The sequence below is a fragment of the Opisthorchis viverrini genome (genome assembly GCF_000715545.1).
Source record: "Opisthorchis viverrini unplaced genomic scaffold opera_v5_283, whole genome shotgun sequence".
Classification (NCBI taxonomy): Eukaryota; Metazoa; Platyhelminthes; class Trematoda; order Opisthorchiida; family Opisthorchiidae; genus Opisthorchis; species Opisthorchis viverrini.
Window position 1 is genome coordinate 48196 of NW_008751942.1, and position 11136 is coordinate 59331.

The 11136-nt window shown below is 41.4% G+C and overlaps 1 protein-coding gene across 1 annotated transcript in view; it reads right to left on the bottom strand.

The window, feature by feature from the left end:
• The window catches only part of T265_09539 (hypothetical protein), a gene marked incomplete at both ends in the record, with an annotated part of 30841 nt that overhangs the window by 13611 nt on the left and 6094 nt on the right, over window positions 1–11136 (bottom strand). The window contains 3 exons of the mRNA XM_009175638.1: window positions 1320–1593; window positions 2657–2848; window positions 6357–6802. Coding sequence (XP_009173902.1) covers window positions 1320–1593; window positions 2657–2779 — 397 coding nt within the window. The remainder of the gene's footprint in view (window positions 1–1319; window positions 1594–2656; window positions 2849–6356; window positions 6803–11136) is intronic.

Below are 11136 nucleotides of genomic sequence, written 5' to 3' on the forward strand. Positions count from 1 at the left end.
CCCAAAAGTTATTCTTTTGGCACCACAGATTATGTAAAAGGTGGCCAAGAAATTTCCAAAGGCTCACTGTCAATTTCACACTCTTGTGGCTCATCGGACGGTTTTCATCAACCTTATATTCTCTTTTGGCATTAAATCGTGTTTAGGTGTCAAAGTACACTCACTTACAAACTATGCTAGCGTTAATAACAAATTATGCTGTATACTATTATCAGCTCTGAGGTAACCGTTATCCGGTATCTCATAGCTAATCATTGTTTAATCTTTGCGAGAGCAAACTGGTCACAGGCGTATGGATTACCCTGGCAACTGCGTGGTTCGATAGTCCAGAAAAGATGAGTCTGAGGCTGGATGTGTAGGAACAGAAAAAGCGCTTCGGTCGCGCATTGCAGAATTATTTAAGATGAATTTGGTGAATGAATCAAAGCAGGTTTTTTCAACTTTCCTGGCAAAATATTCTAAAGTTTCTTGATAATACATGCATACCTTACAATGATGTGACGCTTAGATTTTGGTGGACATTAGAAGACCACCTACTCACTCAAACAGTGAGTTTGCACGATCAGGTATCAAAACGCTTCCTCAAAACACACTTTTATCTAGGGTTATGTGGGTATTTCTTAGTCGTTACTTATTAATCGAGAAAATGAGCCGTATTGGAGACCTGAGAGAGTACATATGCGAACACTGCGATGGCTAATTTCTGTCTTGAAGGGACCCATATCACTTTGCACTTAGGATGTGCGAATTAGTATCGTACCTTATATGTGACTGTTTGACTAATCGTTGTTGTCGCTATGCATTATTTTAGCGGCATCTGAAACTCACATCAAGACGTCAGTTGTCCTACACACCGGTGCTTTGTTGCGAGGGATAATCCGGTTTGAACGCTTGAACGCGTGGTGACATGAATAGGAAATGTGTCACTTCGCTCGAACTCAGTAGACTACCAGGTATCCCCGAAACAATTTTATTTGTTATCGAATCGTTTATTCCAACAACCACCAATACTAAGTTTTCTAGGCTTTGTTTAACCATAGGGCTTTGCCCACCTGTAGGGAGCATACGGAGTGATGCACTGCCAAGTCATCAAGAACCACAGGGGAGATAAACCCAAAACCAGGATGCAATTTACGAAAGAGTATTTGAAGTTGAGCTCCAAGATGTTGACGATTCCTGTGTAAACGTTTTTGGTCCTAGTATAAAACCCAGGATCACATTTCACCTGTAGCCAAACTGATGACGAATGCTCAGGTTGCCACGTAGTTATCCGGAAGTTTGTGTACAGGTGTCTATGTGAGTGACAATAAACTGCATACCTGTTGTTCCGGAAGTATATATTAAGTACAAAGGATGGTTCGATTCCACCGGGACGGCGTCGTGTTTTTGTGCTGCAGCCAGCGCTTCACCCCAATCAATGAAGAAATCTGGATCACCCATTTCAACACGTGGCAAATTCGGACGGTGAAAAAATATGCATCTTTCCACGATTTCCGCACATTCGGACAGACGGATGGCCTCTTCAACTGCCGCTTTGTAACCAACAGCACCTTTTGGTTCAATGCCGTATGAAGCTGTGATAATTATTTTAGGCTGGAATGAAAAACATAAAACAATACGTTAAATAGCACGATAGTAAAACGTGGTTATCACGAAACTATTAAAGTTTCACGCGTAGCATTTACTTAAACGCTAATGGCCTCCACTCGTACCGCCGGGCGTTTCGTTGGCCCGTGAACCCGCAGTAAATCTTACATGTTTAGAGACTTACTACGGAATTTATCATTATCAATAATTTATTTCTAAGGAATTTGTGTTTTTTTGCAATCCTTTGCATACAGTGCAAAACTATGACCGTTCGAAAACACATTCATGCAATCCACTTCATGCTACCAGCAGCAGTCACACTGGGAATCTTTGAAGTTCTCGAAAAGCAACCTCAGATGGAAAAAATGTCAAGCCACTTTAAAAAGAGAGTGTAATATAAAGTACAAAGTGGTAATTTGTTGAAATATTGGTAGCTCGGGTGAGTTTATTGGTTGTTGATCAGGTGGCTGTTGATCTGTTCGCCGAGCTTGGCAATTGGCTTACAAACGTTTCGTCACCATACGAGGAGACATCATCAGTGCGCAGTTGAGTGGGTCCCACTCAACTGTATCAACAGCCACCTGATCAACAACCAAGTACAAAGTGCTTTTGTAAACAAAACCATATTATAAGCCATTCGAAAGAGCTTTTTATTTCAGTAAAATATAGTATGTATAATCACACGCTTTCCTTATACTTAGACTCGGATTTTCATGAATGCAGACCAAAACTTTTGCGGTCGGTAATCCAAGTTGTTGGTTGGTTGTTCTGTCCTACTCTTCAAAAACAAATTGTTTTGGGAGTGGGTCTTGTTTGCATTTATTCATAACGATGCTACCTAAATGAATATTTGGCCACTTCCCTGTCCTAAACTGATGGAACAAATCAAATTGAAAACCAATTAGGTTTCTATTGCATGCCCTTTACCGGGACAACTTCACATTCAGCCTGGACGTTTGTCATTCCCTCCGTGCAGTCTGCGGCTGTAATGACCTATTAACAGTAGATAGCTATCTCATAACGTATGCATGTGTAATGACGGGTCTAATCAGGCCAAACATATGCTTACCTTGGAGTTTCGTATCCGAACGGCTAGCTGTTCTGGAGAAAAACCACCGAACACAACCGTATGAACAGCACCGATTCGGGCGGCAGCGAGCATAGAAATCAGACACTCTCCAATCATAGGCATGTAGATCAACACACGATCTCCTTTATTCACCTGACACTGTCGCGCCAGGTAGCCTGACAAATTTGAAACCTGACAGGGAGGAGTTTTGCATCACGTCAGCGCGGCAAAAACTTGAGGTGAACCCGTCATGAACTGACATTTCCAAGAACGTACTCTTAATAGTATTATAGCTAAAACCTTGTACTTTGTAGGAAAAAAACTGATCCCAAAAGAGCCCATTATTCTGTTTGCTGGGGACATGAACTTCGATGGATGGAGTATCAAGTTTCAGGATTGATTTGTCGTGAGATTAAAAATACTTAGACCGGGGAAGTATCCACTTTGAGTTATCTATGCAAGCACATCCGAATTTCTTGACCCAGAAGCGTGTCATGTGCTCTGTAATACACACCGTTTGAGCTCAACTAACTTAAGTTAGTACTTACCTAGAAAAGCGGGGAGAACTGCAGACGGACTGTTGCAATAACATGCTGAAGTGTATTCATACAAGCTAGTTATGCCATTTTTAAGCGCAACCACGTGTACCACATACATTGGAGCATATAGTGCAATAACTAATAAGGAGGCCACAACATAGTGGAACTGCTTTCTGGTAAACTCCCTGTTGGTAGGTACTGGGGGTAAACCGTCCTCAAATATTTGTTCGCTCTGCCTACCTGCGTCCATTCCATTCTGGCTACGAAAATATAGAATTAGTAGACAAAAATGTTTAGAACTGGAAGCAAGCATATAGTACTCAATTAGTGTTGGCTAGATTAGAATGGGCTTTTGATTATCAATAAGTTCGTTTTGGAACAAAATGCTATTTCTCTCAGTCACTTAATACGCGTTCGCTTGCCTCTTAAATTAAAAGCAGAAGAGCTGGAAGTAATTTAGAGGAAATGATTAACCAAAGCAGCATAAACGTGTAATTCCCAATCACGGGATCATTGCTTCGACATTTGAGTATTCCCACCCAGAACAAAGAGTTACAACCAGCAGTGTTTTTGGAATTTTACGTCAGACTGGTTGATATCTAATGGCTTAACCAACAGAAGATGGTGCAATAATTATATAAAGTTGGTAATGAAATTGAAGTAGAGGAGACAATACTGGCGTTTAGGGAAACCATAGTTTTATTCAAATAGATAATTCGAAATGAGCAAGAGGCAATTGCCAAGTGGACATGAGCCGCTTTCACAGCAAGGTAGCAGATTTCGACATCACATTTAGTCCACTTGGATTCAAGCAGCACCTTCAGATGGAAACTGAAATGTACCTTGCAGACGACAAGAACAAATTGCTTATGGTGATGAAATAATCACCGACACGGCACGATTGAGTCTAGTCGCGTTCCGCTTACATCGTTGGTTGTCACACCACTGTGCTCAACACATTTCGTAAACAAGACGAAAGACTTTTAGTGGTAGTTTGTTCAGGAATTAGTATCTTGTTTTTAAGGCTAAACAAAGGACTCGCTGCGAACGAAGATCTCAAAACTGAATCGAATGAGGAGCAGTCAGGATTTCATCTAGGCGGATCAAACTCACTAGGACTGACTTGTTTTCAACATCCATGACAGTCAACTTCCGAAAAAAGTGAGACATCCTGTTGACCCTAAACCGTTTCAAAAAAAACCACTGGCTCCAAAAGCGACAGCAATATGCTTTAATTCTCAGTCTGATTCATCTGCAAAGCAGATATGTTGTGTGCAGCTTGCCAGTATAAGAAAGTGTCATTTTCATCTCACTCACACAAAGCTGTGGAAATATTTCTCAGTCTGATTCATCTGCAAAGCAGATGTGTCGCGTGCAGCTTGCCAGTATAAGAAAGTTTCTTTTTCATCCCACTCACACAAAGCTGTGGAAATATCGCTACCGCCCCATCCATGAGAACTTCCTGTAATTGGGCCTCTGAATCAAATCCATGGTTGGTCTGATTAGTTTGGCTTCCACTAAGCAAAATTTCAAACTAAACTACATTTCACGGTGGACTGGTTAAGTTTCTAACAGAATGTCATCTACAAAGCTATTAGGCACCACCTTGTGGTCCAACGTTAATGACGGAGCAGTCGCCGTGACTTGTATTTGTGACGCTGGTGAGAGAGGCTCATTTTGATCGCATATTTAATAACTTCTTTGAGTTAATCCATATCGCGAAAACATCTTCCCAATAAAAATTCTACAATGTGTGTATGAGATTGGTGATCTGAAATCTGAAGTTTTTACTGTGCTTTTGAGGAAACTATTTCAAGATGTTTTCTCGAGCACATGCTTGCAGAACAGCCCTTCTTTTTATAATCGAACAGATGATGTGCCTGACGTGTTTCAAATTTTTCCAGAGATTCTTGCGATGAAAAGTTATTAGTTCTGTATCAACATTCTTTCTTTCTATTATCGAACAGATGGTATTGTTGTAAAATTCCCTTGGCGGACGTGTTTCAAATTTCTCCAGAGATTCTTGCGATGAAAAGTTAATAGTTCTGTATCGAAGATAAGGAAAATCTACAACTGTTTTAGCCTTCAAGCAATGTGTAATAAAAGCGAGACCCTACGGAGTACGTGTGTAATCCACCACTTTGTGTTTGTGTAAGCATAGCTCAACATGTCGGTACGCAAAATTACTGTCTTCTCCGGACACAAACTTTACTCTTCTTCAAAAAATCTGCTCCCACCAAATATGCTGCCACTACCTCTTAGGGTAGTAGCGTTGACCTTCCCATTAGAGACGACCGGCGAGTGATGCAGCGTTTAGCCAGTACCTTGAGGTTTGTGTCGAAATTAAATTTCCCATAGACGAACAAGAGCTACTTTTTGAGCTCTTTCGCCAAAAACTCCTTTCAAAGACCGTAAATTTTTCTGTTCAACTTACATGGCGGCTGTTGTATTGCCTGGTTTGCCCGGAATTGCGTCCTTCAGAAACGTTAGGTGAAATTCTGTGGCGCACTAAAGGCAAGATAGATAAACTAAATTTGAACTACCTCAGCTGCAAAGGCAACTTAAGTTTGCTTGTAATTTTGCTTGTACATGTCACGAGGTCCCAAAGCTATACACTGATTTGTGCTATCGTTTATTGTAAGTTGTTCTTATTCAGCTTTTATTCTACTAATGTCGGACCGTCACTGGTTGAATTTAAGAAAAGGTTGAAGTTGTAATTATTTTATGCATAGTTTGGCATGGAATATGAAACGTGGTAGCGTACCAAACAACAGCACCAAGTAGTTTGCTCGTGTACTCTCAACTGACCCACTTTTAGAATACCACACCAGAAGGAGCTGTTTTGGGAACTCACATCTACGACTCATTTTCATCAGTACACTAAACTTCAGTACACTTTATCAATTAGTTGGGTTTTTCCTTTGAAATACATGAAACTTCCATCAGAGCTTGTTCCTTGCATCGTGTACTTACATCAGTACACTAAACTTCAGTACACTTTATCAATTAGTTGGGTTTTTCCTTTGAAATACATGAAACTTCCATCAGAGCTTGTTCCTTGCATCAGTGTACTTACAGTTGACTTAGAGTTGACTTGGTATTGTGGGACACTTTAAGCTTGGAAGCTTGGGCATATTCAGTAAAGGGAATGTGTAACCTACATGGTCCAGCAGCGTATCATATGAGTACTGAATTCTGCTACCAGTAACCGGACTTTCTTGGATGACGGCGATCTGCGCGCCATATCCATCAGCTATGTGACGGTCCAAACAGTTGTAGGCAGTGTTGATCAAGCCACCATCATACCTGCGGAAACAACCATTGATTAAGCACAACTGGGTATTACCATCTGGCAAATGGAGAACCCCCGTTCGTCAGGACCTTGTCCCATTTCTTGAACCAAAACAACTTCTCCGCTTCTTTTGCCCAAAAATCAACTGGATTCTCATAGGATTGAGTAAAAGCCTCCTTGTACGTTTGTTGATGTGCTGAAAATAGCCGATAGGCAGATTGAAATTTGGTAAGCTTTCTAAACAACGGTCCACTTCTTTGCCAGTTGGCCTGCATTAGTGCTTAGAATGGAGGAGGAAGAATTTCAACTGAATTTCTGAAATATGAAAGAAACAGAATGTTTACAATGTACGGTATGGGCTTATCGTAGCTTCTGTTTGCACTGCTTATAGCGTTTGATTTCAAGAGCAAACTGCAGTGCAATTCATCAGTGCATTAGTTCACTCACATGTATGTAACCTAAAAGTCACTTCTTGGAACTCAAATGGACGGGCTTCAAAGCATTGTCACGGGATCACCTAGTGGACCACTAAGTTCTTTTAATATATTTCGTATATCACGCATGCCCTCACCAATTTTTTGGCAGCTATGAGAGGAAAACAGGTGTCACACAATCGTTTTCAAACCGGCTGAGATGTGCACCTTCAGTATATTGAATAAACCACTTATGGGTTCGAAATTCACTGTGCAGTATGGAGTGTAATGAACTGCAACAATATCATTACTACTACATTATTACACTACTAAAACACAATAAAACTACTGTACTGTGCTATTATATTATTACTACATCACTCCAGTCTTATAATATCTGTTGTACTGAATATAATGTGTAAATAACTGACTGCCAAACTAAGCTGTGCTCTTACTATACGTCACTTATCTCAGTCGTTTTCCATTGGAGAGTATCATATTTTCCGGTTGCTGTAGAAACCTAGGACAAGTGATAAAAGCCGTAATGTGATCTTACTTGTTTAACTGGGATAGAAGTAACAGCCTTCTGGTTCGTGTCAAGAAATGGCCTTGGTAAATACTTGTCCTAATTATCTAAGTAAGCCACCTCCCCTCAACCGAACAGTTAGCAAATTTGGCTCCAAATGAGGCTCATGTCCCGCTATTTATATTATCCCAGAACAAGAAGGTAGAATACAAGTGCTCTTTAGCAGAGGAGCTGCCCATTGAGCTTTATCAACGTTTAGATTTTCTTCAATCAAGTCCTTATTTTGTCGTTCTTCTAGTCTTGCGCACAAAGAAATTTACTACGAATAATGCATGTAAGTTTAACGATCCTGCCACAGAATAGACGGCGAGGTTTCTAGGAGTGTCGGTGTGATCGCAGCAGTGATGAAGCAGAGGATGTAGAAGGAATTAAAAATTGAAGTCTGACTCCTTTGAGAAAACCTGATCACTCTTACAACTGGTGTCGGAATCGCGTATACCTTGATGAGAAGGCAGTAAGTTGAGAAGAGGCACTAGTTTGTTGTTCCAGCAGAAATCAAGATTGATCTCCCCAGAAACATTTCGGTGCCTGCAGACAGGCCGAATTTTCTTCAATTTTAACTTAAAGCTACATCAAAGTTTTTACGAAATTCAGACATCTGTATTTCTTGTTGATAAGCAATCTGTATACAAGCCACAAGCACCCTGTAATTGTGTTGTATCAAGCGAGTCCGACTCGCTATAGAACTCTCTGGTATCTTTCATCTCTATTATGGCGTTACTTTAGTTGCTGAATGTGTTGTTGCTATTTCGATCATACGTTCAGGTTATATTAAGGAAAAATTATGGTTTTTGAATGTAAAAACGTTTTACAGGTGCCAGAAAACTGATAACCCTGGTTTAATCAAAGAAAAATCTATTCAAACTGCATACCTTCATAAGTTTTGCCAAATGCGTATTTGAAATCTTGATTTACGATCCTGTCATAAGAGGAGGTGAGTTTTCTCCGTTTTTTCGTTAGCCATAAAGAATTTGTATTTTGAGTTCATATACTCAACCGTTTCTCAAGAGTAAATGCTAGTCGAGCAGCAGTTTGAATCCTTTCACCAGCGACGGCTTGCATTGCCTGCACTGAAAGCTTGTCTGAGTCAGCTTTTATAGCACAAAAATCTCTGGGCACAAATATTTCGTCTGCCTAAAGTACATTCAGTCTATACCCTTATCCACTCTTCATGTAACCTATGCTTGAAGACTAAGTGCAGAAGTTCTTGGTACTTTTTTGTCCCAAAACTATGGGGAACAATTGCCCACTACGCGCAGCATGTTGTGGGGAAATCGATTTTAATAACAACTGGTTTTTTCCTGTTTTATTAATACTTCCGGACATCGCATCAACCGACTGCTTACATTCAATGGGCAAATAAACCTCAGCCGCAAGTGGTTCACCAACGGCAAGACTTTGGTGTCTGGAATTCAGAATAGGTAAGGTTCTACTCTTGGGAGTGCTTGGAGGGCATTACTTCATTCAAATTTTGTTAACGTGTTGTGCCGATATGCTGTGCAAACAGCTCTGGGCCACCCATGGTTTGCGTCTTTCATATAGGCTCGTCTCCTAGACTACATTGTTGGGCCAAATTCCACAGATTCAGGTGGATCGGCGCTGTTTAGAGTTCTCTATCTTTAAAAAGTTGGGTATGACTTAAACTGCCTATGAACGGTCGTAAACGATTACACTTCATGTTGCGTTTCCTACATTTCCGCGCATGACCATGCATCCATCGTTACTACGTTCAAATTGGTTCCTCTGTACGTTTTTTTAGTTCACAGTAAATATCATTTGAGTTCAAACGTATTTTTGTGCACGACAGGTATAGGAACACACCTGTTCGCCACGTTTTTATACACCCAATGAATGCGACTAAACGGGTCAAACATTATGACGCGAACATGGAAGGAGTTCGTCTTATAGGTTTTACTCACTCTTGTAATGACATGAAGCTGTTTGGCTCTCCGAAGCGTTTTTTCATGGCTTGAGATCACCTGAGAACAAAAAGCTTGAAATACAATAGGAAACCAGCGTATTATTAACCAGTGACTTTTCACCGGCATGACTTAAACTGCTTGACGCACGCTGATTGTTCGATAGTATTTTCTGGTTTATTTACTACTAAGGGCCAGAAATTCAGCAGGGTTTGGACCCACTACTTTATCGCTTTTTCATTTAACAATTGCCCATGAATTATATGTTGTTTTTATTTCGCACTTCATGCATTAAAACATCTCAGCACCTATCACGCTAGAGGGTTTCTTCCCATGAAACCAAAAAAAGCTGGGTGTCATTCAGTCACAGGAATCCGAGGTTTCCTGTGACATCTTGAGCAGGAAGGCTAGAAGCCGGATATCACGCTTAAGATAAACATTTAGACTGTTGTTCCACTTTTATGTGTTTCCGGTTATTATAAGGGTGCCTCCAGTATTTTGACACAATAAGAATTTATCATGAAGAAAAGTGGCTAAGGCTTCAGGGTAATGTCAGGCTAATGTCACGTCTTTAGAAAACAGGAAGTTTTCTCTGCGAATATCTTTCAAGTCGTGTGGAGTGATCTAAGGGAAAAACCTTCAAGAGAAAATCAACAGGGTCCTTGCGCAAAAGTAGCCAAAAACGGTAATCAAAGTAATCTAAACTGCGGACGTTAAGTCTGAGTAACACAGCTCCTCAGATTATCCGCGTAGCATACCACAGCAGCGGGTTCCGAAGCCAAAGAGACACTTAGATTTTGGCCTTGGCTACCAGGAAACACATTCTTGACTTCGCAAACGAATAATCTCAAGTGACTTATCATCATCATCATCATCATCAGCACCGTCATTGTCAGCTGTAATAACCGTGTACTCATCATACAGTGGTTGTAGCTGCCGCAGTTTCGTTCACCGATGTTTCGTGGCGTGGGGGGTAAGTAGCTGCGCATTGCAGGCGAAAGATCATAAATTAATGCATACATCCAGCACTGCAGTAGGCTGTCAAGTGAGGGGGTTTGGAAAAGAAGCTATGCGTTGAAGGCAATAGCTTGGATGCACGAGCATTATTGAGGGCGCGACTGGGCCATGTCTGACAATGTCTCCAGCCAATGATATGGCTCGTTTAGGGGTCCCCATCCAGGAAGACAGCAATGACCAGCGCAGCTGAGTTTGCCAGTAATGGTTTTCATACTTCGCTGCCAGGTCACTGTTTGACCGCCTCCAGATCTCTTCCGCCCTTCACGTGGTTGTGCGAAAAGAGCCCTTGGAAGACGCCGGTCTGTTGACATATGCAGCACGTAGCCAAGCCAGCGCAACCTATGCAGTATGATCAGTTCATCTATCGAGGGCGAGTTATTTCTCCCGAACACCATTCGATGTACCTCAGAATTGCCGATCCGATGCTTCCACCAGATTCGGGTAATGCTCCGAAGACATCGATGGTCAAATACTAAAATTCTTTTGACTTTTGACCAGCGCGCAGCGGCCAGGTTTCTGATACATAGGGTAATATGGTGCGCGCCGCAGCATTGCAAACTCGACCCTTGACAGAGAAGGTGAGGTCACGCCTACGCCACAAGTGACGTAGGCTCACAAAAGCTGCTCTGGCCTTCCCAATCCGGATGGAAATATCATCTTTCGCGAGACCACCGGGACTGATACAGCTGCCCAGGTAAACAAATTTGTCTACTA